This window comes from Diadema antillarum, unplaced genomic scaffold, assembly GCF_040938485.1.
Source record: "Diadema antillarum isolate AM-2024a unplaced genomic scaffold, OU_Dant_1.0 scf00000147, whole genome shotgun sequence".
Taxonomy (NCBI): Eukaryota; Metazoa; Echinodermata; class Echinoidea; order Diadematoida; family Diadematidae; genus Diadema; species Diadema antillarum.
Window position 1 is genome coordinate 1,410,980 of NW_027271036.1, and position 27,309 is coordinate 1,438,288.

General features: G+C 38.6%; 1 protein-coding gene across 1 annotated transcript in view; it reads right to left on the reverse strand.

Moving 5' to 3' along the window:
- Nucleotides 1-856: 856 nt before the first annotated feature.
- The window catches only part of LOC139721688 (retinal Mueller cells isomerohydrolase-like), a 29,704-nt gene continuing 3,251 nt past the window's right edge, over nt 857-27,309 (reverse strand). The window contains exons 2-10 of the mRNA XM_071633018.1: nt 22,697-22,860; nt 22,006-22,245; nt 20,814-20,955; nt 19,821-19,961; nt 18,775-19,085; nt 17,119-17,227; nt 15,047-15,132; nt 2,010-2,121; nt 857-1,014 (exon numbers count right to left, since the gene is read on the reverse strand). Coding sequence (XP_071489119.1) covers nt 857-1,014; nt 2,010-2,121; nt 15,047-15,132; nt 17,119-17,227; nt 18,775-19,085; nt 19,821-19,961; nt 20,814-20,955; nt 22,006-22,245; nt 22,697-22,860 — 1,463 coding nt within the window. The remainder of the gene's footprint in view (nt 1,015-2,009; nt 2,122-15,046; nt 15,133-17,118; nt 17,228-18,774; nt 19,086-19,820; nt 19,962-20,813; nt 20,956-22,005; nt 22,246-22,696; nt 22,861-27,309) is intronic.

Genomic DNA, 27,309 nt, shown 5'->3' on the forward strand with positions numbered 1-27,309 from the left:
TTGCGTCAGAATGTCGAGTCAATGGTACGACATCCGAAAATCACACAAACACGATTGATTCAGTGCCTACCACTGACCTCCAGAGGACTCATATCCGGATATCTCATTGACCAATTGCTTTGAAGCTGTCGGGCCGCCATCTTACCGCTCACATCGTCAAAGTTATACTCGGTACATGTATCATAGCTCGCGGCTTCAGTGTTCTAGGTTGCAACTTCTGCTCCCTGGAATATAATGTATGCATGTCTGCATAATAAAAAAAGATAATGTACGTGGTACAAACATGGCGACGTGGTTGTCTTTCCATTGTTTACAGACAATAAATGGGCATCCGACATCCATATTTTAGCAATGAAGGCCAGTGGTGCCTTCAAATAGAATGTGCGTTAAGCGACTGTTGATTATGAGATTCATTGGACTCTGGGTATGTATGTAGGTCTGGTGGAGCACTGCTAAACCAACTCCAGATTAGAGATATTATTACCACAGTATACATGTACATGTAGTTCATTGATTACCAGTTTTGTAGATCTTGGCCCCGTCTTATCAAAAGATGACAATAATCGATTAATAATGTCCTTACCACACAGGCTGCCATAGACTTACCATATAATTATTATAGAAATCAACTATATAATCAATTATAACTGTTCATAAAACAGGACCCTTGTCTAAGTAGTGTGTCAAACTTGATTGCAGTCTGTCAAACTAATCATATTGTGCACAGTCCAAGTAGTTGAAGCATAAACTTTTCTTTATTATGTTCCTTATCAGGCAATTCACGAATCGCAAAAATGACAACATAACACGATGATGACGATGACGACGGATATCTCCAAACGAAGGGTCTCTCCTTTTAGTCTCCCGCCGAAAACATGCCGTGAAAGCCGAACGTTTTTGTCTTCTCGGTGACCTCCGCGCGTGCGATCTCCGTGAAGGAGCGCGCGTCAAGTATCAGGAGATACGGTCGCTTGCCTTCGCGCTCCAGATCCAGGACGCAAGAGAGGATGACCCCTATGGGAAGAGGAAGAGCATAAAATAACCGTTATCCATTACACATGTTACTAGGGAAATATTATATAGGAGAGTGGTTTCACATTGTATAGTTTGCCAGAGGTGGAAACCTCGCTTAGAACTGGAATTTCTCGGGCACCGCAACCGTTGGCAACAGACGACTGTCCGCCCGGACTCAAAGTCGGGGAAAATACCCGTTAGAGTGTCGAAATAAAGAGAACAGCAGTGTTATGCCAATAATAAATACATTCCATTCGATTGAATTGAATTGAATTGAATTGAATTGAATTGAATTGAATTGAATTCAGTTCAATTCAATTCAATTCAATTCAGTTCAAGGTAACATCATTTCCTTCAAACCAAAATATGACAGTGAAAATTTATCTATACTGGCAATTAATGTACAGTGGAGGAAGCGGGACAACAAAAACTTAGCACAGCTTGTAGCCCTACACATGTAAACTGTTTTGATTTCTCGGTGCTATAGGTCGGACCTAAGACAATGCAGGTCCGTAAGTAGTCCCTTCAGCCAATGTTGGGCTCAGCGATGCTATAGAGAGACGTATGGATGGGAAATTTCCATTTTTTTTCTTTCTATTTTGTGTCCGGTCATTCCCGACCACCGGTAATACGTTTATTCCCGACTTTCAAAAGCCGTTGGCGATCTAAAGCAGATGTGGAAAATGGCCTTTGAGGAGTTTCATCACATGAAAGAGAAGGATGTCATGAAGAACCTGTTCATGCACGTACAGACGACTCCCCTTATATTAAATCCTCGGGACAGGCAATTTTACTTCATTTTATCGAAATTCTGTTATAACAAAGAGTGTAAAGATATCACAGAGTATAATCATTATGTAGATAATCATTTTGAGACCTGAATCTTTATTTCGTTGTAAACGAGAATTTGGTTACTACCCGTGTTCGTTATAGTGGGGGTGTACTGTATTATGGAAAAAAATTAAGGACGATTTAAAGAAATAACATGGACCTACCATCGTCTTCTGCGGACGAGGTGGGCGAGGGAACAAAGACCGGTTCGGAGGGAAAACATCCGGGACTCGACCACGTGGAAACAGTGCCGGTCTCAAGATCGATTTTGTGTAACTATCAACAGTGAAAAAGAGCAACTTTAATGTAAGATGTTAGTACACGACCAGATCAGAAATACAGGTACACTGTCGAAAAAAACTGATTTGGGATTAAACTTCACACTGCGACACAAGGAAAATGTATGGAGACGAATGTACATTATGTAATACAATAAACACGTACGTTACAACATATTATTTTGGTAATAACAAAGTGATGTCATGTAGAAAACGGAAACGTTTTAGATTCATAGATATCATGTTACACACACAAACAATATTTATGTTTGTATGTCTTCGACCCGGGCAATATGCTTTAAGTTTGGGCAATATTTTCTGGTACCTCCCTCAGGGCCAGTCAATATTATGTAAATATGTGTATATAAATATATATATATACACACATAATTTTGGGATTGTAATATGAATTATATTTTTTGCAGGTTTCTAGAACGCTTTTTGTTGTTTTTGGGGTGAAATATTATGATTAGGTAGGGTTATATCTGAGAGGCCCCTCTTCATTTCCTAGATACACACTTTTACACACTCGCATACTTTCAACTCTCACAGCTAGCTTTTGAAAGGATGACGCTAAACGCTGCTTTGAAAGTTGGTATACAATTACTATAGTAATCGTGAATAGAAGTTGGTGGAAGAGCTCTACCATGCACCATTAGAATCTACAGATTAATCTGATAATCCCTTAGGCCAAGTAAAAAAAGAAAGTAGTTTCTCGTCCGGGTTTTTTGAGCAAGGCGATGAGGGAGGTCCTTACTATTTGATATCTTACTATTTTTTCGAGGATTGTCAAAATGAAAGTAACATGTGTTTCTCGTCCGGTAATTCTGAGAAAGGTAACGAGAGAGGGCTTTACTATTTTCTATATCCAATTTATGAAATGAAATATCACTCTGGTATGCGGTAGCTGTGTTATGAGAGACCAGGTCCCAAGTGTATGTCTTGCCAGCACTCTGTGCATTTTCAAACAAATAGATATATTTCGTACCATACTTGAAATGAAACTTCATGCATGCAGAAATACATTTGCTTTTCCTTTCCACTACAGATGTCAAGGGAAAATGACCATCTTATACTGGTATTTAGTGTTGTAATGGCATTTCTGATACCAGTGTACTTGCAATTCTGATGTATTGTGCTATTAATTGAAACAGGTAAAACACTCTATCAACAAATATATACGACTGAAATAAATTCCATGATATTCAAAACACTGCTTTATTTATCATTGGTGTTTGTGACTTTTTGTGTCCACACAGCTGCGCTGTAGGCCTATCTGCATCTCTTCACAGTACAATTGTAGCACATTCAACTGGAAACTGGCCGGTACATGGATGTCAAAATGATACTGATATGGCATTATAGCATTAAACATTTAAAGATGTTTCTTCATGTTCTAAAAAGACATTTGATAATCACTCATCATTTGGATGATGAATGATTCAATCACACTACAGGTGATACGACTTTACATCGTAAAGAAAAGTATCCCGCAGAAATACGAGACAAACCAGAATCCGTGGAAAAGTTATTCATTTTGTAGATACACCTACTTAATAATTCTACATTTGCTGGAAAAGCGCATTCATATTCTCTTCAAAATAGAATACAAACTAGTATATCGCCGTCAGATGCAACGTTACAGAGCAGAGTGTTTGGGCCTCTACACATTCCAATGTGTTCATGCGTGCGTGCAGACAGCTGACAGACCAGGGGGATGGGGACCCTGACAGCTACAGACACGCATACGCGGCCGCCGGCACGGCCACTGCACTGGCACCGTACCTTCCGACACTGCACACACATGCACATAGTCACAATGACATGAAAATGTGTACATACAAACTCGATACAATCCTCACAAGCATTTGCACAGTACAATTCTTCCGCTTAAAATATGAGAAACGGGGAAAAATACGAACAATGCGCGAAATATGCGTGGAATATCAGCGATTGTTCGAAAAAAATGTTGCCGCTATCGCGTTCACGACGTACCGAGTGCGCTGTACATAATACATGTACATCACACTGCACCAGCGTTGCCAGGTCCCAACTGAGCAAAATCACCAAAAGGCTTGTAAAAAATCACCAAGAGCCATCAAAAATCACCAAATTTGGAAAAGCGTAGGTATTAGGCTTCAATTTCAAGACAAGATTATGTCAATAAATCTTTATCAAACACTCTGAGCGAGTCTCGGTGCAATTTTCGGCGCGCCGTAGTCACACATACTAAATGCAAAATGTGTACGATGTGTGTGGATATGTGAGTGTTTCTGTGTGTCGAGTGACAAAAAAGGGGCACATCTTATGTTTCTACAGGAAATAAGGGGAAAACTTTGGGCAAAATGCATTTTCGTTTTCAATTAGTGTGATTATTTTTCATTGGTCTGAAAATTACCAAAAAGTTACCAAAAATCACCAAATTTTGATTTGGTTACCAGGCTAAAATTTTGTCACCAAACAACTTTAAAAATCACCAAATTTCATCCTTTTTGGTTCCCGAAATCACCATCTGGCAACACTGCACTGCACAGCCCAGGCCCGCGCCCGCCGCGCGTCCATCCAACTACAGTTCGACTGCAGCATGCTTTGTGGGTCATTCCTTCTTGCTTGCCGAGCTCGCAGTGTGAAATGCATGCGTTACATACGCACTACAGAAGCTACAGCTGTACTAAGTAGAGGACGCAAGGCGTATCTAGCAATGAGAAATCACGATTGGCGGCCGAAAAAACAGTAAATATCAAAAAAGTCGATGCGGCAACTGAAATTCGATGCGGGCGGGGAGCGGGCTGGGACGAGAATTATGAATTTCTTGGTATTTCCAGCGCCATTTTGAAAATAGTAAATAGTAAAAAAATCGATGCGGCGGCCAAAATCGATGCGCGCGAGGACGAGAAACTGGTTTCTTTTTTTACTTGGCCTTAACTGTGGTTGCTAACTCTAAGTAGTGTATAAGTGTTTGGTACTACAGAACTTGAAAATGGCATACAACACACACATACTGAAGCTTTTCGACATGCACTCATCAGAGTAAAATCGCATGAATGAACAGAAAGCCAGAAACGAAACAATATTAAGGAAGCGAAGGAACCATAAGGGCGAAATGGCGAGCTGTGATTGGCTGCTAAGGTAAACAAATTAGCCTTGCTGCCAGCCGTTTGGTTGATTAATGCTAAAATACTAAAATAATGCAAGTGTACTTACGAACTCTTTCTGGCGGCACAGAATGGGGTCCGTGAATTGGATGTATACTGCTTCGAGCATGCGCAGATGCGTGAAACTTCTCGCTCGGCTGAGAACCTTAAACCAAGATGGACAGTATTGTTCGGCGCACTCTTGGTTGTTCATCAAGTGGTGAGCAATGGCCGAATTGCCACCATCCACCGTCGTACGCACACTAGGCCGTCTACATGGGCGCGAAGGTAGAAAACGCACGTTGGTTTTGCTACTAGTATTCCGGATAGAGGCGGGCACATGTTGGTTCATGCGATCTGCTAACCGTTGGGTTGTACGCCCTATGTACCGAGCTTCACATCGGCACTTGTACTCGTAAATAACATTGCTACATTGCGTAATAGGGAGCACATCCTTTCGGACAGACGACATCATTCTGTGTGTGGTAAATACCACGCGCGCCTCAACACAAGGGAAAGTGCTGGATACCGCTTGCTTGATTTGTTTCTCAAACTTTTGGGAAGCCTTCCCTCGCCAAGGAAGTTTGAGATAGATAGGGCATCTCTTAGGTCCAAAGGCCGGTGTCTCTGTGGGCCTGTGCAGTTTGCGTGAGACATGGTAATCAATCACACGATCGGGATAGCCATTTTCGCGCAAGATATCCTTAACTCGATCAATCTCCGTAGCGAGCTTGCACGGAGAGCAGATTCTCTGTGCTCTATCCACGAGAATACCGATAAGACCGGTTTTGTACCGAGTGGGACTAAAAGAGTCCCAGCGCGTGTACTGACCTGTAAATATAGGTTTCCGATAAACGGAGGTAGTGAAGCCATTCGCCGATTTTTCTACTAGTACATCTAGAAACGGAAGTGCACCATCACATTCGATCTCTATGGTGTATTTGAGAGACGGGTGGAGCGCGTTGAGATGTGCAAGAAAATTCTCACACGCCGTGCGGTTGTGAAACAGTGCAAAAGTATCATCAACATAGCGATAATACATTAACGGGGCACATTTAGGACTCACATCAGCGAACACACGCTTTTCATGATAGCCTACAAAGATGTTCGCAAGTATTGGGCCCAACGGCGAACCCATAGCAACGCCATCAGTCTGCGCGTACATGACATCATCAAAACTAAATTCCACGTTGCATGTGGCCCACAGCATCAATTCTCTGAAAGCAGATTCAGAGAGAGAAGGGGGCTCACCGCCACTATGGAAAAGCAGAAATGCGCAGATATCAATCGCTTCGTTGAGTGGGACATTAGTGAAAAGGCTAGTGATGTCAAAAGAACACATGGTTATATTGTCACTGTCAACCGTACAATCACGCATGCATTCAGCAAAGGTGAATGAATCCTTTATTGTGAAGTCCGAAACTTCACACAGGGCGGGCTGCAACAATTCAGTAAGCCATTTAGCCAATTCATGCTGCGCCGAATTAGTCATAGAAAGGATGGGACGTAACGGTACGTTGCTTTTGTGTGTTTTCGGCAATCCATACATTCTCGGACGCTGCGACCCAACGGGCCTAATTCGACTGTATGTTTCTTCGGACAATTCGCCACTTTTATGGAGCTCTAACAAACGTCTCGCCAGCTTCCGCTCCAACAATGCCGTGCGTGATTACCATGTCTCACGCAAACTGCACAGGCCCACAGAGACACCGGCCTTTGGACCTAAGAGATGCCCTATCTATCTCAAACTTCCTTGGCGAGGGAAGGCTTCCCAAAAGTTTTTTTTTTTTTTTTTTTTTTGGTTTTGAATTTTCTTTTTTTTTTTCATTCAGTATTTATTGGTAAAAAGCAAATGCCATTTACAGCAAAGAATAAAAAAATCAATCGAATTACAGAATCACATAATAAAAAGTGCAGCAAAACAAAGTGGATACTTAAAATATCACATAACAAATATGACAAAAATACCGTGTAGAAAAAATATACAGTGCAAATTAAATGTCAAACCTCCATTTTTGAAAATGAATACCAAGTTTGCCTTTCTTTTTAGAAATTCTATATTCTATTTCTTTATTATTATTTAAGTAAGCCTGGAAAGATTCAAAAGTAGGGGTTTTATTCTGGAATTTACAAACATATATGAAATACTTTACAGATAAAAAAATATATGATATATAAGAGTCTCCATAGAGACCGAACATTTTCTCAAAATTAGAAAATATATAATTTTTCTTTTCCTTGTGATTTATAATATCTATTATCTTTTGCCATAAAGGTAGTATATGGGGACATAAAATAAACAAATGTAAAAAAGTTTCAGGCGATTTATTACAAAAGAAACATAATGATGAATCTTTTCTCTTGATTTTAAATAGAAATTCATTTAATGCTATTGCCCTATAAAACAGTTTTACAAAAAAGGATCGTAATCGAGTATCAATGGTGCTTGTCAAATTTCTCATAAGGATTTTTTCCCATATGGGAGAATTTAGGTTAAATGAGTCATTCCAAAAAGAAAAATGATTAACTGGGATGACCTTTTCCAACATTACATCATATACATACTTGGAAACCTTACGAGTTTGCATAAGTTTACCAACAGTCGTTTCAAAAATAAAATCTTGATTTATTTCTGAATGTGTGAGCCATTCTTGTGGAATATTCTTCATTAAAAAATTATATTTCCTCCTATCAGATTTATCTATATCATAATCAAGCACCAGCTCTTCAAATAATTTACTCCCAGGGTGAACAGGATCCAATAACTCATTAATATAAATCAAACCCTTCTGTAACCAATTATCATATACAAAGTATTGTTTTGATCTGGATCGAATATTCTTATTAAACCATAAAGACTGGCATGCACCTATTTCAGAATAAGCTGATCCAAATTCAATTTTAACCAATTTTTCTCTGAATGAATACCAGGACCTTAAAGAATCGGCTAACTGAACAGATGGCAATTTCTTTAAAATAGATTCTGGAGCATTAGTTTTCCACAAAATATCCGTTACCGGAGAGAAATTCTCTAGAACTGAAAGCTCCATACGTTTCCAGAAACTGTCAAAACTTTCATCATGTAACATTTTAACCCAATTCAATTTCTGAGAAAGAGCAAAAATCGAGGGGTCGATCATTCGTAAACCACCCTGGGAGTAATCATTACATAAATACTGCCTTTTAATCCTATCATTGCCCCCATTCCAAATGAACTTATACAATATAGTATTCAAAGATTTGAAAAACTTACTAGGAATCTTTATACACAAGACTGAAAATTGATAGAGGAGTTGGGGCAATAATAGGGTTTTTACAACACAAATCTTCCCAATCAAAGAGAGATTCCTAGCTCGCCAACAATTAAGTACACTTTTAATTGATTCTAATTTGGGCAAAAAATTCAAATTAAATAACTGATTTACATTCAAAGAAAATGTTATACCAAGGGTTTTAAATTGATTTTGCGTCCATTTAAGGCCTTTTTCAGAGAAAGGAAAGTCAAGGGAGCCTTTTCTAGAACCAATCCATACAGCCTCAGATTTTGAAATATTTAGTTTACAACCAGAACAAACAGCAAAAGTGTCCAACAAATTAAACAAAGTATTGAAAGAATTTATAGATCCATCTACAAAGCATGTGGAATCATCGGCTAATAAGGATATCTTTAACTCCTTTCCCTCCACAGGGATACCTTTAATATTATCATTTTGTCTTACAGCTTGAGCCATAGTTTCAATAACTAACAAAAACAAATATGGGGAGATAGGGCAACCCTGAAAGATTCCCCTTTCCATGTCGATGGGTTTTGTTAAAAAACCGTTATTTAAGACATAGCTCTTTCTTCCAAAATAAATTGACCTAATCCAACCAATAAATTTATCTCCAAAATCAAATTTTTTTAGGACTTTCAATAAATAATTATGGTTTACACTGTCAAAAGCTTTTTGAATATCTAACAGAAGAATTGCTCCAGGTATTTCATGAAAATCAGTATACTGAATTGTATCAATTAATAATCGAATATTATTCCCAATATGTCTCCCTTTCATAAACCCAGACTGATCAGTATGAATTAATTGATCTAGTATTTTCTTAAGACGGTTTGCCAATGTTTTGGCAAGAATTTTGTAATCAACGGTTAATAAAGATATCGGTCTAAAATTCTTTAAAAACAAAGGGTCCTTATCTTTTTTTGGAATCAGAGTGATTATACCATTCCGCTGGGAAGAAGACATAAAGCCATTTTCCATGGAAAAATTTAGGGAATTTAAAAGTAAATCAGAGATATCTTGCCAAAAAACTACATAAAATTCTGCGGGGAGCCCATCAAATCCCGGAGATTTATTGTGTTTCATTGATAAAAGCGTATCATATAATTCTTTTTTAGAAAATGGTTTTTCCAAGAAATATTTATCATTCTCGTTTAAAGTAGGAATATCAATGGATTCCAAAAAATCATCCACAACTTCTTCATTATCCTCAATATGATTTTTATATAAAGTCTGAAAAAAAGTATAAATTTCATTCTCTACTTTAGTTTGATCTGAGATAACAGCACCAATTTCGTTTTTAATTCTATATATACTTTTCTTTTCACCCATCCTTTTTTCAAGATTACAAAAATATTTCGAACTCTTTTCTCCTTCTTCTATCCAACGAACTTTCGAACGAATGATTAAGCCTTGGGTTTCATAATCAAAAATTTTATTTAACTGAGAATTCAAATTTTCCAGTTCTTCAATGTAGTGTTTATTACTTGTATCTCTGCTTAATTTCATCTGAACTTCCTCAATATTCTTAAACAATTTTTCTTTTTTGGAATTTCTTTCCTTCTTTTTCCGAGAACTATACTCTATACAGGTCGCTGTAATTGAGCACTTCAAAGAATCCCATATAATATTAGGATTGCATTCAGAATAACGATGTACAATTTTAAATTCTTCAATTTTCGCTTTTACGGTGTTAATGAAATCTGAATCATTATGTAAATAATTACAATTAAGTTTCCAAAACCCTGGCCCCCTTTTTACTTGCGAGTCCTTAAAATTTAAAACAACTATTGAGTGATCAGACTGAATCCCAGGAAGAATCTTTGAACTAACACAATTATTAACAAAATTTTCTGAGACTAATATAAAATCTAATCTAGAAAGAGCTATAGGATTCTTTTGGTGTCTTGTATACTGTTTTAGGTTCGGGTGAAAGTCTCGCCAAATATCATGTAAATTGAATTCTTCCATTAAAACTGAAATCATATCCCTAGATTTAATATTTGCATGAGTTTGCTTACCACCTTTATAGTCCAAGGGTGTCAAAACAGCATTAAAATCTCCAGCACATATCAGGGGGGTATAAGTGAATTGTTCAATCTTAGCAAATATTTGGAGAAAAAAATCAGGGTCATCATTATTGGGACCATAAACATTCACTAAAGTTAAAGGTACATTATTAATTACCACTGATAAAATCAAATATCTTCCATTAGGATCAGCAAATAAAGAATTAAGAGTAAATGAAATATGATTACGAATTAAAATAGCGACACCCCTACTATTAGATGTATAGCTTGAAAAAAAGGCCCTTTCACCCCATTGCTGTTTCCAATAAGATTCATCACAAGGAGAAGAGTGGGTTTCCTGTAAAAAAATTATATCACTGTCAATTGACCGTAAGTAATGGAACACTTTTCGCCTTTTTATATGATCTTGTATACCCCGGCAATTGAAAGTTGATAATCTAACATCCATAATGTAAATATTTAACACACAATGAATTAGTACACATCTGTATAAATAGAGATAACAAAAATATGTAATCCATAAAATCAGATTGGGTATTATGAATTTTAGCACTGAAAGCATTCCACAAGAAAAAAAAAGCTGCATAAACAAAAAACTTATTCAAAGTGATTGACACCAACATCATCAAACGAAAACAGATTTAGGACAACTAATGAAGAAAAAAGAGTTGCACTAGGTTACAAGGTAAAGGGCCTCAAATCAAAAAAACAGCCCAAACCAATAGTGCAAGGCATGTGGCGATTCGAGCAGGACTGTAACTGAAAGATGACTAGAGTGCCTTCAAACAGAAGATGCAAAATACAGTACATGCATAAGTTTTGAAATTTAAACTCTAAAATAACAAACAAAAACAATTTAATGGTCTTATGACCCCTGTCTCCACCATATAAAATTTATACACACTAAAAAAATACAAAAGTATTTTCAGCCCCAGATTATATCTTAAATCATAAGATATCACTACTCACCTTATCCTGACACTCTAGGGGTGACTGTATACAACTGTATCTCATCATTTAATAAACACACAGAATTCCTCAAAAGGTCAACCATGTTTGTCATCTTAAACAAGTCAAATAATTCCGGAAAAAATAGTGATAGTTACCTTTGTACAATGGAAACAAATCGTGATTTTTTAATCATAATATTTGAATTGTGTCCAAATATGACGTGTGATAAATACCTTTTGTGTTTATCAAAAAAAAAAAGAAATAACAGTACTCGGTGCTCACTGGTCAAACTAGTGTAAGTGCTACTATTTTTTAATACAAATATGGTACCGGTAATGATCATTTTCTAAAATGATGAAAGCACATATCTTTCCTGGTCACGACTATCTTAATGATAACATAGCAAGGTACATGTATATGAACCAATAAAAAAAAACAATCAACATGGGTGGCGATGTGATAACCGACTTTCCAGAAAATATACCATAGTGTTAAAGATTATGCTGTGGTGATCTTTCCGTCTGGATTTCTAAAGCACAGCTTGTCAGGAAAAATAAAAAAGGGGCGCTTGCCCTCCTCCTTGAGCCGCTTGAATGCACCAGCCTTGGATTTTCGAAGTTGAAGAACATGTTGTGAGAGATCCTCTGCAACGAATGCTTTGTGATCCAGGTACAGCGATCTTGTAGCCTTCAGCTTGTTGATACAAGCCTTGCGTGCCCTCTCCTTTGCAGTAAAGGAACCAAAACCTATGTGGATCCTTCTTGGATGATGTGGAGCATTCTCCTGTCCCTGAGGTCGAAATGACGGTGTTCGATGACATCGCTGGATATCATTGATGTCTTCTTCGGGGACATCTGCGAAGCGCAGGAAATCTTGAATGAGTTTCTTGCAGTCCTCCTTGTTGTTGGACTCCTGAATCCCAAAGACAACAAGATTATTACGTCGTGAACGATTTTCAAGATCGTCCAGTTTCCTCTCCAGCTTTCCATTGTCAGTCTGAAGCGCCTGTACAGTATCTCTCAGGTTAGCGATATCAAAAGAGAGGCTCTTGATCTTCTCATCGTGCTCTGTGACTATGGATGTGAGGTCGCCAAATTTTTTGTCAAGCAGTGACTCAATGCGAACATCCAGTCTATTCTCAAATTCAGTGAAAAACTGTACAAACCATTGTGGAGGTTGTGAGCTCGATAGGCCGGCGGCTGTTACAGCAGCGTAGCACGGCTTGTCCGTAGCAGATAGAAGCTCTCGTCTAGCAGAGGGGTCACGCGCTAGAACGTCCCCGGCGGCTCCGGGAGACTCACGAGGAGGAACCGCAGTGTCCGCATGATCATTGATCAACTTTGGTTTCTTTGCGTACGGTGAATTTTTCTCCATGATTGTGACCACAGTTGCATACGAAATCCACACTGAGTTTCACAAAAGTTACAGAAAAGTAAGAGGAAGAAAATTTACCACTTAAACGTCACTCTTGGTCATATTCGTCACCGATAAAAGAATTCTGCTCTCACCGTGAAGTACTCACGTCCACATGCGAAGGGCGGCCATTTTTTCCTCGGGCTTCCCAAAAGTTTGAGAAACAAATCAAGCAAGCGGTATCCAGCACTTTCCCTTGTGTTGAGGCGCGCGTGGTATTTACCACACACAGAATGATGTCGGCTGTCCGAAAGGATGTGCTCCCTATTACGCAATGTAGCAATGTTATTTACGAGTACAAGTGCCGATGTGAAGCTCGGTACATAGGGCGTACAACCCAACGGTTAGCAGATCGCATGAACCAACATGTGCCCGCCTCTATCCGGAATACTAGTAGCAAAACCAACGTGCGTTTTCTACCTTCGCGCGCATGTAGACGGCCTAGTGTGCGTACGACGGTGGATGGTGGCAATTCGGCCATTGCTCACCACTTGATGAACAACCAAGAGTGCGCCGAACAATACTGTCCATCTTGGTTTAAGGTTCTCAGCCGAGCGAGAAGTTTCACGCATCTGCGCATGCTCGAAGCAGTATACATCCAATTCACGGACCCCATTCTGTGCCGCCAGAAAGAGTTCGTAAGTACACTTGCATTATTTTAGTATTTTAGCATTAATCAACCAAACGGCTGGCAGCAAGGCTAATTTGTTTACCTTAGCTGCCAATCACAGCTCGCCATTTCGCCCTTATGGTTCCTTCGCTTCCTTAATATTGTTTCGTTTCTGGCTTTCTGTTCATTTCATGGACCAGTGCAAAGGACCAGTGCAAAGGACAGTTTTTTATGTTTATTTTATAACATATATTTTGAAAAATATTTTGTTTATGATAAGTGCGAAAAAAAAATTAATGTGGTGTCTAAAAATAAAATAATGAATTGTTTGGCGTGAAATATTCGAGTTTTGAATGCAACGCCAAAAATTATAACAACAACAACAACAACATTTCTGTTCATTCATGCGATTTTACTCTGATGAGTGCATGTCGAAAAGCTTCAGTATGTGTGTGTTGTATGCCATTTTCAAGTTCTAAGTAGTGTGTCCTATTCATTACACAGAGCGTGGTTTGGTGAGATTCAAACGCTTGAATGGACCCTTTAACTTCAGCACCCCTTATCTCAGTGGGTTAAACCCTCTTCCAGAGTGTGTGCTTTCTTTCCATTATTTAGATGGGTTAGAAAAGTCCATTTGTGACCCTGCACCTCAAAACAAGCAAAAAGTCGCCAGACATGAATTTTTAGCTAAGACCATATTCTGAAAGAGCAGACTTTAAGCTTTAAAATGATGTATAACTCAAATCAAATGGACTCTCCTAACCTATCTAAATATTGGAAAGAAAGCACTAACTCAGGAAAAGTGTGAACTGAGAAAAGAGGCTCTGAAGTACAGTGTCTATTCAAGCGCTTAATCTTTACCAAACCGTGGCTGTGCGATGAATGGGACAAAAAAAAAAGGAAGTAAACCACCAGAGTAACAACAATGAAGGGGTTATCAGATTAAACTGAAATTAAGCATGCCTCATTAACACATTCTGTCCATAATTAATGCCAACTTTCAAAGCAGTAGCACTATCCTTTCAAAAGCTATTAGAGTTGAAAGTGAAGAGTGTGGACAAGGTTTTTCAGAAATGAAAAAGGGATTCTAAAGACACACCACTATTCTACCAAAAATGTTCGAGATAAACTGCTAAAAAAGCACACTTTCCTGCCCGTTTTATGATACCAAATTTTAGCATAATGTAAAAGAATACCCGCTCTTTTAGAAAATATGAAAAAGTCAAGTTCGGTTAGGTTGACCCATTTCACTTATTTTCAGTCCTCACGCAAAATCAGTGTGTGCGACTTTATGTTCGTTTAGAGGTGCATGGTCACATTTGTGTTGAGTTATAGGCCCTACGTCATACTTCAAAGCTTAGAGTCGGCTCTTTCAGAATCTGCCTAAAAAGTCATGACTGGCAACTTTTTGTTGGTTTGTGATACAGGGTTAGGCCTACCTATCAGTATACCCATTTTTAAACAACCATAGGACAGTGGAGAGACGAATGATGCAAGAACGAACGAAACTTACGTCTTGTGTGTTCCCACCTACACCGTACGCATATTGGTACGGTCTTCCATTGCATTCCTTGTAATTAATGGCAGGTGCCTCCAGGCCTGTGTTAAAAGATACGAAACATTATATTCTGCCTTATTAAATGGACATTAAAGGGACTATGCAGTGCAAAAGCATGTTGACTTGCATTGATTCATAACACCTGCATGATCATCACCTTTTGGGTCACAAGAATATTGACATACTGCCATATGCAGGCGACTCCCGTTATGAGTTTAACGGAGTCCTCGGGACCAGCAGATTTCAAACATCGAAATTTCGTTATAGTGAACAAATAGTGTATAATATATATAGATATCTACATGATCATTTTGGGCACTGAATTTTACTTCGTTGTATCCAAAATGTCGTCATAACTGTGTTCGTTATAACGGGAGTGCACTATGTTTTATAATACATTTTTTTTTTACATTTTTCTTCAAATGACTTGGATACGCCCACCAAAAAAAACAAAACAAAAAAAACAAAAAACAAAAAACAAAAAAACAAAAAAAACAAAAACAAACCCCCCCCCCCCCCGACAAACTTCCAAGCCAAGAATGACAGCTTCTGGTGATCACTGGTAAAGTACTAATGATTAACAAAAGACATTTGAATGCACCTTTCTCTTGACTGAGCATAATTGTCATGTTTCCCTTCAATTATACCTTTGGTAAATCATTAGTAAGTAACATGGAAACATGCAATCATTTGATTGGGATCGGATTGGGATCCATTTGGATCGATAATTGCTAGCAGTGACATCACGTCACTGCATCACGTCAGATTATTATACTATTGAAGAACTTGACCGGCTGACAGATGACGGGACCAAAATGGAATAATGTTTAGACTTATACATAGATCCTTACGGAAGCCCATTCGTGCCACGCTAGGCAAGATAAAACTTTCAGTGGAGCTAACGGCGGTCGCCACTCAATTATCTGGCGGCCGCCACATAATTATCGATATCGACATTTCTCATAATTATCGATATCGCTAAATGATAATTAAGTGGCGGCCGCCACATAATTATCTGGCGGCCGCCACTTAATTATCGTTTAGCGATATCGATATCGATAATTATGTGGCGGCCGCCACTTTATTATCGTTTAGCGATATCGATATCGATGATTAAGTGGCGGCCGCCAGATAATTATGTGGCGGCCGCCACTTAATTATCATTTAGCGATATCGATAATTATGAGAAATGTCGATATCGATAATTATGTGGCGGCCGCCAGATAATTGATTGGCGACCGCCGTTAGCTCCACTGAAAGTTTTATCCTGCCTAGCGTGGCACGAATGGGCTTCCGTAGATCATAGTCCAGTACTGATATAATGTAATTCATACCGTCTTGTCTGCAGTATAATAACCGGGTATGATATACACAGTCCCTATGGAGTTATTCCCTCAGCGCTGCGTGATTCCGGAAAATATAATCTCTATAAGGGGATATATAACTTTCGTCGGAATGCCAAGGGCTAAAACACCCCTAACGACGCAAAGTGTTGCCTCTGTAAAGAGCCCTTAAAGGGATGGTACAGTATTGGTGGAGATGAGAATTAGGCTTATAACTTTTTGCAAGATACCAAGAAAACACTAACTTATGAAATAGTACAGAGCATACCATTTAAAGAGGATTTCAAAGTGTATTTGATGAAATTCGGATTTGGAATGACTGAAACATTCAAAAACAAAGTAAAACAAAGCGATCGTAATAAAAGGTGGGTCCCACACTTTATTAGAATCGCTGTGTTTTGGATATCTCAGTCATTTCAAAACCATTTTTCATCAAATAAACGTTGATTTCCTCATGGAATTACATGTTCTTTCATATTTCATAAGAGGTTTCTCATTATCTCACACACAAAAAAATGTTGGAAACATGAAATTAGGTCTCAACCAAAACTATACGATCCCTTTAAGAAAAGAGTGATAAAACTGAAAACCTTACCTTTAAAGCCAAAACGTAGTTCTCGTATGCCTTAAACCGTCGGCCATTTATTTTCGATGTCATTATTGAATTATATTCTGTGTACTTACCTACGTCGGCAAGAGGTTCGGGATGACAATGAATGCTACCATCATCGTTCAGAGTTGCTGTAACGCGGGAACCCGCCATGGTGACGAGAGATCCGCCATTTTGTCTTGCCTGATTGACAGTACACAAATAAGATGAAAACCAGTATATTCCTCTGACCTGAAACTCTTTGTACACAAACAATTTCAGCATAATTATGAGGACGCACTTTTTATAGCGTCGGACCCTTCCTGTATAATGATTATGATGATGATGATGATGATGATGATATGATAAACATAATAATTATGCAATGCCATTTACTAGTATTAGACGAAAATCCACTCAATAAACATAATATTATGGTGAAAACTTTGAACAAAGAAAATGGGTTTTCATCGTTTCTGGTCAGTTTTCCCTTTCTTTGTTTCAATATATAGCGCCCGGCTCCAACAGTATGTCACGGTCATATCAATGTATATTGCCCAAACTATAGATATGCACGTCGTATCGCTATACACAATTAGCATCATGGGCCTCAATGTGAATTTCGTAACAGGTCATCACAATATCATTATTTTTTCTTGAAAATGAGACGGCCATGACGACAGAAATGTCGATGAGAAAAAAAATAGATAAACGTTTCGTCATCAGGGCGTCATGTAGAACGTTTTCAAAAGTGTGGGGGCCCACTTCCGGGTTTCATGACCTTAACAAGCACAAAAAAAAAAGAAGAAAAGGTCCTCGGCTCCTCTCTCCCCTTCCATTTCCGGGTTTCTTCAGCTGACAAGCAAAAAAAAAACCCCCAAACCCCCCCCCAAAAAAAAAAAAAAAAAAACACCCCCCCCCCAAAAAAAAAACAAAAAAAAACAAGGGTCCTCAGCTCCTCCCCTTCCATTTCCGGGTTGTCAGTTTGGATCTCCCCCTTCTATTTCCGGGTTTTTCAGCTAAAAGCAAAAAAAATAAAATAATAATAATTATAATAATAAGGTCTTCTGTAGAAAAACATAACATTACCGCGCTCACACTTCAAGATCTTTATCTATTTCTATGTAGTGCCACTTACGTACTTCCGGGTTAAAAAAAGTGTGGGGGCCCATAGTGATGACACCTTATGTATTCCTTCGTATGGTGCATACAAAAAAAAAAAAGTGTGGGGGCCCAAGCCTCCACGGCCCCCACGGTTCCGCCGGCTATGGTCATTAATGTGATGTTGGAAGAAATAGCCGTCCTGAGTTGTGTGGCCAGGACTTCACGTATACCACAATTTTAAGTGAAAACATATCAATATGATTAACAAATAGTTACATCTTCAGTTTTTGGTCAAGTACGCAAAAGCCGAAATGGTATAAGGCAAGTATTCGAGAAAGACAAAATAATGTCAATTATGAGGAAAGTAGATGTCACTGGAAAAAAACACACACACCAAAGAGTCATAAGACATTCGGGGTAGGTATGAGACGTATATGCAGTGATACCTGTTGTAGCCGTTCATGTTGTGTTTCTTGACTTGGCAACTTGTTCAGCGCCTAATGCTGCGATATTCTCGATGTACGGAATATGGACAATGGTGGAGAATAAGGTTAGTGGACGAATAAACAATAATTTTTCTACTAACAACAATTCAGTCATCAAGGTATGAGTGAGCGAAAGCAAACCTTCTCGGCCAGACTTCCGGCGTGTTCCTCCAGTGGCAGTACGTATCGCAACGGCCTGGAGTCGTGCGTGTGCAATCCGTCGGATAGGATGTTCGCCATAGTGACGCGTCGCAGGATACCGTCGTCCGCGTAGCAGCACATGTCTACTGCCACGTTACCTCCACCATCTTCGAAGGCGTTGATGTGGTGGAAGCAGAAGAACGCGTCGGCGGTGTAATGCGTCGGGAATACGTGTCCATCCGCGCGTCGGATGAGGTAAAAGCGCGTCTTTTCCTCCTTGCAGAATTGCATGCATTCCGTCAGGGGCTGTCCCGTCAGTTTGGATGCTAACGCTGAAAAAGAAAAGCAAAAACTATAAAATTGCCTATCAAATCACGTCAGCCAATTTCATGTGGTTATTCAACCCATCCACATATCAGTGACCTTAAGATCTACGCTAAAGACGAGGCTATATAAGGCAAACAACAAGAACAACAACAACAATAACAACAAAATGCAATGGTGTTCTGCACATACGAGACAGCCGTTTTCATTGCCCAATCGGGGAGGGGGGGGGGGGGAGGGTCCTAGCGATCCTGTCGTGGATCTACTCTCTGAAAAAAAAAATCGAGCGAAAATATTCACCTGAGTGAAAATATTCATTTTCACTCGTTTTAGTGTGACCTCAGGGATCTATCCAAAATCTTCGAGTGATCCCTGAGGTCACTCTAAAATGAGGGAAAATGAACATTTCACTTAAGAATTCACTCCAATTTCACTCTAAAGTCACTCTTTTTGTATTCACTCCTTAAAGAGTGAATATTTTCATTCGATTTTTTTAGAGATTAGAGCTCGCTATTACCAAATTCTTTAATGGCACATAATCTAGATTAATTTTGCATATGTATTGTATTAATAGTATATTTTATTTGCGTGATCCACGTTTAACAAGTGCCTATACTTTGTAATTCCAGTCAAAATGATTCCAGCGTGGCAATCAAAACTAATCTACATGTTGAAGAGTATATAACGGGCCATCAAACCACACTAGTTAGTAAAAGACTGGTTAGGAAAAATTACAGACGAACCTTTCAGCACATTGATTCGCAGTGGTTGTTCGAGGAAGATGATGTAGTTGTCAGTAAGGCCAAAGCTGTGGAAATACGACGGGTTGTACGTGGAGGAAGGGATACTCGTCAAGATGGACGCCGAGTCCCACGGGTCTGAACCTAGATGATTGGTGGGGGGTAGAGGCACAAATCACAGCGAAGAAGAAGAAGAAGAAGGAGGAGGAGGAGGAGGAGGAGGAGGAGAAGAAGAAAGAACAAAGCAAGGTTATCCATAAAGGAGATTTCAATTCCACAACTTCTATTTCCAGTCATCAAAATATAACAAAATATAAATTCATGTTTACATAAGTGCTAACTGAGCAAAACAATGATAAAACAATGATAAAACAAAATAGATAGCATTCACAATATAAAAACACACACACAAACAAAAGAAGGCAGCATGATAAAACAAGTCAGGATTGGGCCCCCCAGGCTAAACTCTCTCTTAACTTTACTAGAAATATCGAAAACTCCTGAGGCACCAACATGACATGGATGAAAATTATATTCACTAATAAGATAAGCATTTTTGAGATTCATTTGAGTAGTTGATGTTGTTTGTTGTTGTTGTTTTTTTCGGCCACGACCATGTTCCACCTGACTAAAGCCCAATGTCCATAGACTGTGCGACCTGAGCCTGCGAGCTGTAGGTGGCGAGTTGGTGCGAGCTGTATGGGGCACCAAGTGTCGCATGACCAGGGCACCAAGTGTCGCATGACCTATTTTGTTACGAAATCGGTCATTTCTTCGACGAAATGATCATTATTTTCGTAACGAAATGTTGCGCCCTATACAGCTCGCACCAGCTCGCAGGCTCAGGTCGCACAGTGGGCATTCGGATTAAGGTTATCTTGTAGTCAAATCTGCAGGGATACGAGTGTTCATATACATAAAAGGGATCAAAATACAAGTGCAATGCGTTAACCCGATGGGAAGTACAATTTTGCACCCATAATCATTCTGTCAAACCTTTTGGGCAAGGCGGTATCTGGATGATAGAGTAGCGGCATCTCATACTCATTGCAGTACCCATGTTGTATGTGGTGCCATCGCGAGTCGTGTGCGGGTGGGCGGTGGCGGTATGGACGCCAAGAAGGTTGTCGATGCGTACCTGGGTAGGTTGAAGTCGTGCAGTCACATTATAATATTTGAACATTCACGTATATAGGAATGTTCTTGAATCTATGCTTGTACACTGTATACACTATTTTTTTTTTTGTATTCACATGCACTTCATTATTCATTTATTTCTCTTTATCCAGGGTAGCTCGATCAGCATGCTGATTTACATCAAGGTTCTGATCTGATGTGATCAAGTTAATGACAGTGTATGAGTAAGATTGCATTTCTACAAAAGTTTTAAAATAATGTTCATAACATGAGAAAAGGAACGATATAAGATGTTGAAAATCGCAGTCTTCGTGTAACGAACACGACAAGAGGAAGAGTTGTTAAATCTGATCTCCTTGTCATAAATTATTGCTATGTTCCTTTTGTCGTCTATATAAAATAAGGGAATCATCATCACAGTGTCGAAAACGTTTTATATCATCGTCATAACGACTGGCGTCATGCTTAGAGCTTTGCTCAAGCTCCTCATCGCCTTCCTTACCCTCTGCCAAGAAAACTGGCAAGTCTTGATAATCACATGATTTCATCACTTGAACGACGTTGCGCATGAGCACGACATATTTTGTGCCATGGTATTGTGGGCTTTGGATATTTACGATTTAATATGTCGTAGGACTTTCAGAGCTGTTCGGGCTGTTTCATTCACATTTCGAATGAAATATAATTGTTTATAGTAGAATGTTTGAATACACATGACACAAAAATGTAGTAGAATAATGTGATCAAGGAAAATACTGTGAACTGAAATACAATAAATGTTGTGGCTTGTATGTCAAAATACCGAAACCAAGTTGTTGGAACGAATAACTCCTCCGGTGTGTCTGGTGATTCATCAGATGAAGTTACAAAATGATTTCAGATAATTATTGCTCTAACATTATTTCTTTTCGCAGCATCAATTTGTATACTTTACATCAATTTATGTTCAGTTTCAAAGGGATATCTATGGTTAATGTTTTTTCGAGAAAAAAATGTGGAAAACACGCTGAACAGTCTTTGATTGAAAGGACAGCTATAGGACGCAACTCACGGTGTCGAGGACGTCGAGGGAGTCGACATCGATCTTCTTCAGCTTGGGCGTCTCGGTCATCACGAAGTAATCGTCGCCGAGTTTCATCCAGTTCACGTTGCAGTTGTCGGGAAATTCCAGCTTGAAGAGGGACAGGAGCCGCTGGAAGAGGGTCTTGCATGGGTCCGGATGGCGGGCCACCGTCCCGAAGCCGCCGAAGGTCAGTCGCTGATGTTTGAGGGCGGCCGCGTACATATCGCTCTAATGGTAATGACGTACAGAAACGAATGTATTATATTCTTAATATAGAACTGTTTTATAATCTCTCTCCCTCACTGTAGACAATAGACGTTAATAGAACGATTTCAATCCTTGCTACTATTTACGTGCATTTTTAACGATCACCGGGCAGTGTGGGTGGACTATATTTCATATTAATAGTCGCATAATATGTTCAATACTATAGCTTGTTATTTGGTAGTCATGCTTCATTTTCTTCTTAAAGCTGAGAAAAGGGGAGGAATCTTCGGGAACGGCTGGATATAGTAAGTACACTGTTTGTGAAACTGCAATAAATCCCTGTATCATTTTTAAATAGGAGAATCGTTCTTTCGAACGAAGATTGATTATGGGTTTAACTATACTGTATAGCTTTTGCACAGAGTTTGAAAATCAGATGCACTTTCTATACGCGGCAAGAGTTTTGGTGTACCCGGAGAAAGCGTCCTTGATACTGGATCCGTCCCCCCTCGTGGATAATAAAGCGATGAAGAAAAGCCAACCCATCGAAGAGGTGGTCCATTTTGTCCGGTCCGACTTCAAACATGCCTGGCCCGTTGCGGAATAAATTTCCCCTCAGCCATGGCGGTACCTCACCTGATCAGATAATAAATATTCGACAATATCAGTGATAAATATTAATCAATACAGTCATCTGTATAGTCATTTCTTATATGCAATCTTGAGAAGAAGATAGTGGTTATAAACAGCACATCTGCGACACCCGAACAATAATCACGCTACATTACCATCGAGCGATTATAAGAGCAATCAAGAACCAACATTATTTCTCAAGCGCCATAATCAAGATATAGCATCCAATGTAACAGTGCCAGAGGAAACAAATCAAGCAAGCAAGATTCAAATTAGGGAGAAAAAGAAGTTAAAAATGGTGTTACCCCCTATTTTTCTCCATATAGTCTTCATTTCTTTCTCTCATCTCTCCCTCTACCTCTCTCCCATCTTTTCCTCTCTCTTTGGGTGTTCATATTTTATGTCCATACAGGGACCTGTTTCATAAAGCTGTTCGTAAAGTTAAGAATGACACTACGAACGACTGGAATATGGAAAGCCAAGTGGGTTATATCGTAATCATCGCTAATTTCAATTGCTAAAGTTGAAATTTGCAGATGATAATGATTATTCTTACATATTAACGCGCGTTTTTCGTTGAAAGTGTATTTTTCCCCAATGTAGATGAAATATTAACCTATAGTCGTACTTAAGGGGGGAAATGAGCACACATATTGGCACTTCATATTCCAGTCGTTCGTTAAGTCATGCATAATTTCACGAACAGCTTTATGAAAAAGGGCCCAGGTCTGATGTCAGTCTGAATGCAGAAATGATTACTGGGATTAGAAAGTTATCAATGCACTCAGGTGAGCAAACGAACGCATCAGAACCGTACTAACATGAGTAATGTAGGCCTACTATCTCTTTGGCAGGGAAGGCTTTCAAAATCCATTTAGGCCTACACGACGTGTAAACATGCGGGCATGTACGGTGTGCTTTTAATACAGACTGACGATCAATAACCCTGTTTCCATAGAACAGACTGCTCCTTTTTTTCCAAGAAATTTGCCAATAGCAAACATTCTGATGGTTATATTTCCACGAACACAGTACGCAGTATATACTGGTAGACCCCATCATGATTACGCAAGGCGCTGTGAGAACGGAGGGTATACATACATGTATTATACATGACAACAGTGTGGTTGTTGTTGTTGTTGTTGTTGTTGTTGTTGTTTTGATTTTTAAGGCGTGTGTCATTCAGTTGTGAATACTTTATCAAGTCGTTAGCCTTCGTAGAAGACCGCTTACGCTATTAGTGATTGCAAGAGAAACTGACAAAGCGTTGCCACACGTAACAAATGACCAATGTTATATACCTACACTCCAAAGAGATACTTTGGAGCAAGGAGGTTCAAGAGATGGAGTCTCAAAAGTCGTATTCCGTTTGAATTCACTTTGAATGCCGCCACTCAAAATATTCAAAGTATAATGTGCCAAAACTGGACCTGCCCCAAGACTCCATGACATTTGCTCCTGCGACAATATTGTTCCAATTGAATATTTGTACGCTGAACCAAACATAAATTCTACACACCAACACAAACTAACCCTAATCCTAATCCTCACATCAAACTAAACCTATAACCCTATCACAACCCTAACCCTAACCATAAGTCCTTGGAGAAAATAAGACCGGAGCAATTATCGCGGGAGGAAATGTGTCACCATGGCCAACAGATAGGAAGACAATAATTTCCATTCATTTCTCATTGCATTAAAGACTTAGGCACTCTTTGAAGAAGATATGAACAGTTTCATTGCAAAATGGGCCAAGTGCCATATTGAAACATTTTAAAGTAGACCTATGTCCATCATCAGATAGAGCTAAATAAAACCTTTCCGGTGATACTTCACTTGTTTAACATAACAGGGAGGGATGATTAGAAATATTCCATATTTTCTTACTATTTTCTTTGGAGTTTTTTTAGCGACTTTGATCACAAATATCTCAACTTATCAAGAATGGAGTTAGCTCGTTTTGCGACAAAACTCCTCATATTATGTCTTTTTGATGAGGATTTACTTTTCGCCATCCCTACACAATAGGATGAGCGATGCATGATAGTAAAGACACGGTGATGCCAGCGTAGAAATAGTGTAAAGATTAAGAATGAAATGAAAATTACTCGATTGACCATGCCTGGTCACGGATTTTTATATCAGTTAGAGAACTATGCTTGGAAATTATACCCTGTCGGTTTTATTTGCGGAAATTAATCGCAAAAGGAATAAAATCGGTTTTCCAGGAGTGCTATATAAAGTTTCAAACACTTTCATTTCATTTTCATTTCGTTTATTTCATTGTTTAATTTCATTCCCAACAAATATAATTATAACATTCTGAATACGCATTAAGCATAACAATGTAATGAAAAACACGAAAAACAACAACTGTGAACTGAGAAACAATGTTGCAAATTTCATGACAAATATAGCGAAAGAAAATTGTTGGACATGGAGGGAACCGCTAAAGAGCAGGGCTTATAGTTTCCAGTCCCCGCATAAAAATATCTAGTAACGAAAATGACAAAACTATATTCAAATTGCTTGAAACAAAAGAAGAAAACAACGACAGAAAAGAGGTACACATAATATAGAAACATAAACTTACAATATGAGAGCTGGAGGCAGAGATTATTGAATAAATATTAATGAATGAATAAATAAATAAATATATAGATAAATAAGTAAATAAATAAGTAAATAAATAACCAAATAAATACATAAATAGATAAATAAATAAACAAATAAATAAAAAATACATAAACAAATGAATAAACAAATAAATAAAAAGATAATTAAATAGATTGTCCTAAGTGCAAACAATACAAATCACTAATCTTTAAGATGATGTTTTCACGAAATAAAACATCAGTATGGCATCTCCAGGATTCAATATACCAAAAAATACGAAGAGCTTTTTTTCTGTAATAATATTCTTCCTAGGTATCTATTCTGACAGTTTTCCCATGGGAGTATATGCCATAGTTTAAAAGGGTAATAACAAAGTAGAGTATCAAATGAAGAGGGTGTTTGTGGGAAGACAAACTTTATCTTTACTTATAACACCCTTTTTGATATTCATTTTACGGCACACGCTTCTGATTATGCTTATGAATACATATAATTATGTCTGGACCGGGGACGGGGTTGTTTATAATATTGTTTTTATATTTATATTATATATTATACATTTATATATATTGTTTATTATATATTGTTTATAAAAATGTAATCCTGTGGGAAAATTCTATTTCAACTAATGAATAAACATGCAAAATATACCCGACATTGTTATGTTAGAGCTCGGATTGCTCAAAGAAAGATGGCGGGCATTAACCCCGATAATCAAAAACACACAAGCAGACAAAATGAACTTCGCCTATACAGAACGAAAGTGACCTCCTTGCAATAAATTAAAGCAACAATATCTATGGGATATGCACAGTGAGTGCATGAACCAATATGCTTGTGCATGACATGTTTGTGGAGTATGATTTTGATAACCGTTCTGTCACATGAACGATTTTTTTATTTACTCTATCCGACATTGACTCAGAATTAACACTAAGATAGAGACAGGTCAAATGAAGTTGAATGAACGTTCCATCATCAAAGTTTAGTTGCGTTAATCACTGACCAGCAAATCACCCATAACATAAGGCCGCTGCTTCATTTTTTTTTTTTCTTGTCCGACGGATTATTTTCATTACGCTTTCCTTTGTTCATTGACCACGCACAGCGGGGGAAAAAATCCTCTTGCTTCGCAAGTGCTATATCTATACTCCCTGCGGAGATGAATCCGGTGCACACATCAGTGAAGCCTTCCCAGGTCGCCTTCCGAAACGCTGATCGTAATCATGGTAATGAGTCCTCCGAAGGAAAAAAGAAAAGAAAAACAAATTGACATGTGATTGTCTACTAGGATTCCCACGAATGCACAATGACAAATTTTGTGCTCGTATGAATAATTGCAAGGGACAGCGAAGCCTTATGAATGCAAAGCTACGCAGAGGTCTGGAGCCAACGTCTTTTCGCGATGGAATGATTAAAATATTATGTACAGATTTCATACACCAAAATAAGTAAAAGACCAAAATAAGAAGGTGAACTAAAGAAAGGCGGCACCTTCACGCACTGTATATTATTATTTTCTCTTTTTTTTGGGGGGGGGGGGCGGTGTCTCTGCCTTGCTTTTCGTGGACATTGGACATGCATAACATGTTTGCACTCTATATGTGATCCGCTCGGGGCAGAGATCTCGTATCTCTGGACTGTTATTAACGTTACATATGATTTGGCATGATTAGAAATTTGAACAAACATTGACAGCAGTGAATCAAAACGCCTCCCACTTTTATTTCCGATACATTCGGTGAACTGTACCTCACCGCTTGTTTGCAAAGCACTTAAAAGTTTGGGTGGCGGTATAATGATAAATCCCCTTTTGTCGTCACTTGCGATTCA